General features: G+C 53.8%; 1 protein-coding gene across 1 annotated transcript; it reads left to right on the forward strand.

The window, feature by feature from the left end:
• Window positions 1–230: 230 nt before the first annotated feature.
• LOC121964140 (histone-lysine N-methyltransferase 2C-like) lies at window positions 231–1,428 on the forward strand (the record flags this gene model as incomplete). Its single annotated transcript, XM_042514359.1, has 4 exons — window positions 231–440; window positions 516–643; window positions 941–1,136; window positions 1,219–1,428. Coding segments are annotated over 4 exons (744 nt in total), but the record flags the coding sequence as incomplete, so codon positions are not given.
• Between the last annotated feature and the right edge of the window lie 97 nt (window positions 1,429–1,525).

A 1,525-nucleotide genomic window follows, 5' to 3' on the forward strand; every position in this document is an offset into this window, starting at 1 on the left:
GTATTGAGTTTTGGGGTTTTTAGTATTTCTAACAGTATTGAGTTTTGTGGATTTTTTTGTGTTCTCTGATTTTACTTTGTTACTTTTACTTCAGCTATATTTTTACTACAGTATTTTTGCTGTGACAGAGTATTTCCACAGTGTGGTTGTAGTACTTATACTGCAGTAAAGGATCTGAATACTAGACGATGTCATTTGTTGATGACATCATACGGTCTGTCTGTCTCCAGGCAGCCGTCCCCGTCTCGCTGTCCGGCTCGGAGCGTCCTCCCAGCAGAGTGCACCAGTATACCAGTAACATGTCCTCCATCGCCGTCCACTCCCTCCTGCTCACCCCCTCCTCACCTCCCCCCACCTCCTCCTGCTCCTCCCCACCGCTCTCCTTCCCTCCCGCCTCTGCCATTACCATGGAGACCAGGCCACGCATGGACAGCCTCAAGGTGGGTATGGTCTCCAACTGACGCATCAAAGCTGACAGCAGTTTGGATGGCTGACTGACTCTGATTGGTGTACAGGTGAAGGTGAAGCTGAAGCCCCGCCCCCGGGCGGTGTCAGGTGTGGAGGACTCGACACTGTCTCGTCACGGGAAGAGGATGAAGAACTGCCGCTGGACGCGCTGGAGCTGCAGCGTCACACTGAGCAGGTTAGCCTGTTAGCATCACACTGATCAGGTTAGCCTGTTAGCATCACTCTGATCAGGTTAGCCTGTTAGCATCACTCTGATCAGGTTAGCCTGTTAGCATCACTCTGAGCAGGTTAGCCTGTTAGCATCACTCCGAGCAGGTTAGCCTGTTAGCATCACTCCGATCAGGTTAGCCTGTTAGCATCACTCCGAGCAGGTTAGCCTGTTAGCATCACTCTGAGCAGGTTAGCCTGTTAGCATCACTCTGAGCAGGTTAGCCTGTTAGCATTGTTCTGTATGTCTGTTTTTTTTACCCAGGGGCCCTTGCATCCCTAATGAGGCTGTTGCCATGCCAACAGAGGAGGAAGTGGATGCGCTGTTGAAGAAGTTTGGGTCGTGTCTCCGTCCTGATCCGTCCCCCAAAGACCTGCGGAGGTGCTGCTTTTGTAACCAGCAGGGGGACGGACGCACAGACGGACCAGCCAGACTGCTGAACCTGGACCTGGACCTGTGGGTGAGTCTCCGCAGATCATAGTCCAGACCTGCAGAGCGTAGTCTGGACCTGGTTCAGCCCGTAACCTCTGCGTGTGTCTTAGGTCCACCTGAACTGCGCCCTGTGGTCCAGCGAGGTGTACGAGACTCAGGCGGGCGCTCTGATCAACGTGGAGCTGGCTCTGAGGCGGAGCCTGACTCTGCGCTGCGCTCACTGCCAGAAGACCGGCGCCACGAGCGGCTGCAACCGCCTCCGCTGCACCAACACCTACCACTTCACCTGTGCCCTGCAGGCGCACTGCACCTTCTTCAAGGTACTGAGAGAGATACACACTCTGAGATACACACTGAGATACACACTGAGAGAGATACACACTCTGAGATACACACTGAGATACACACTGAGAGAGA

This window comes from Plectropomus leopardus, unplaced genomic scaffold, assembly GCF_008729295.1.
Source record: "Plectropomus leopardus isolate mb unplaced genomic scaffold, YSFRI_Pleo_2.0 unplaced_scaffold1419, whole genome shotgun sequence".
In the NCBI taxonomy this organism is placed as follows: Eukaryota; Metazoa; Chordata; class Actinopteri; order Perciformes; family Serranidae; genus Plectropomus; species Plectropomus leopardus.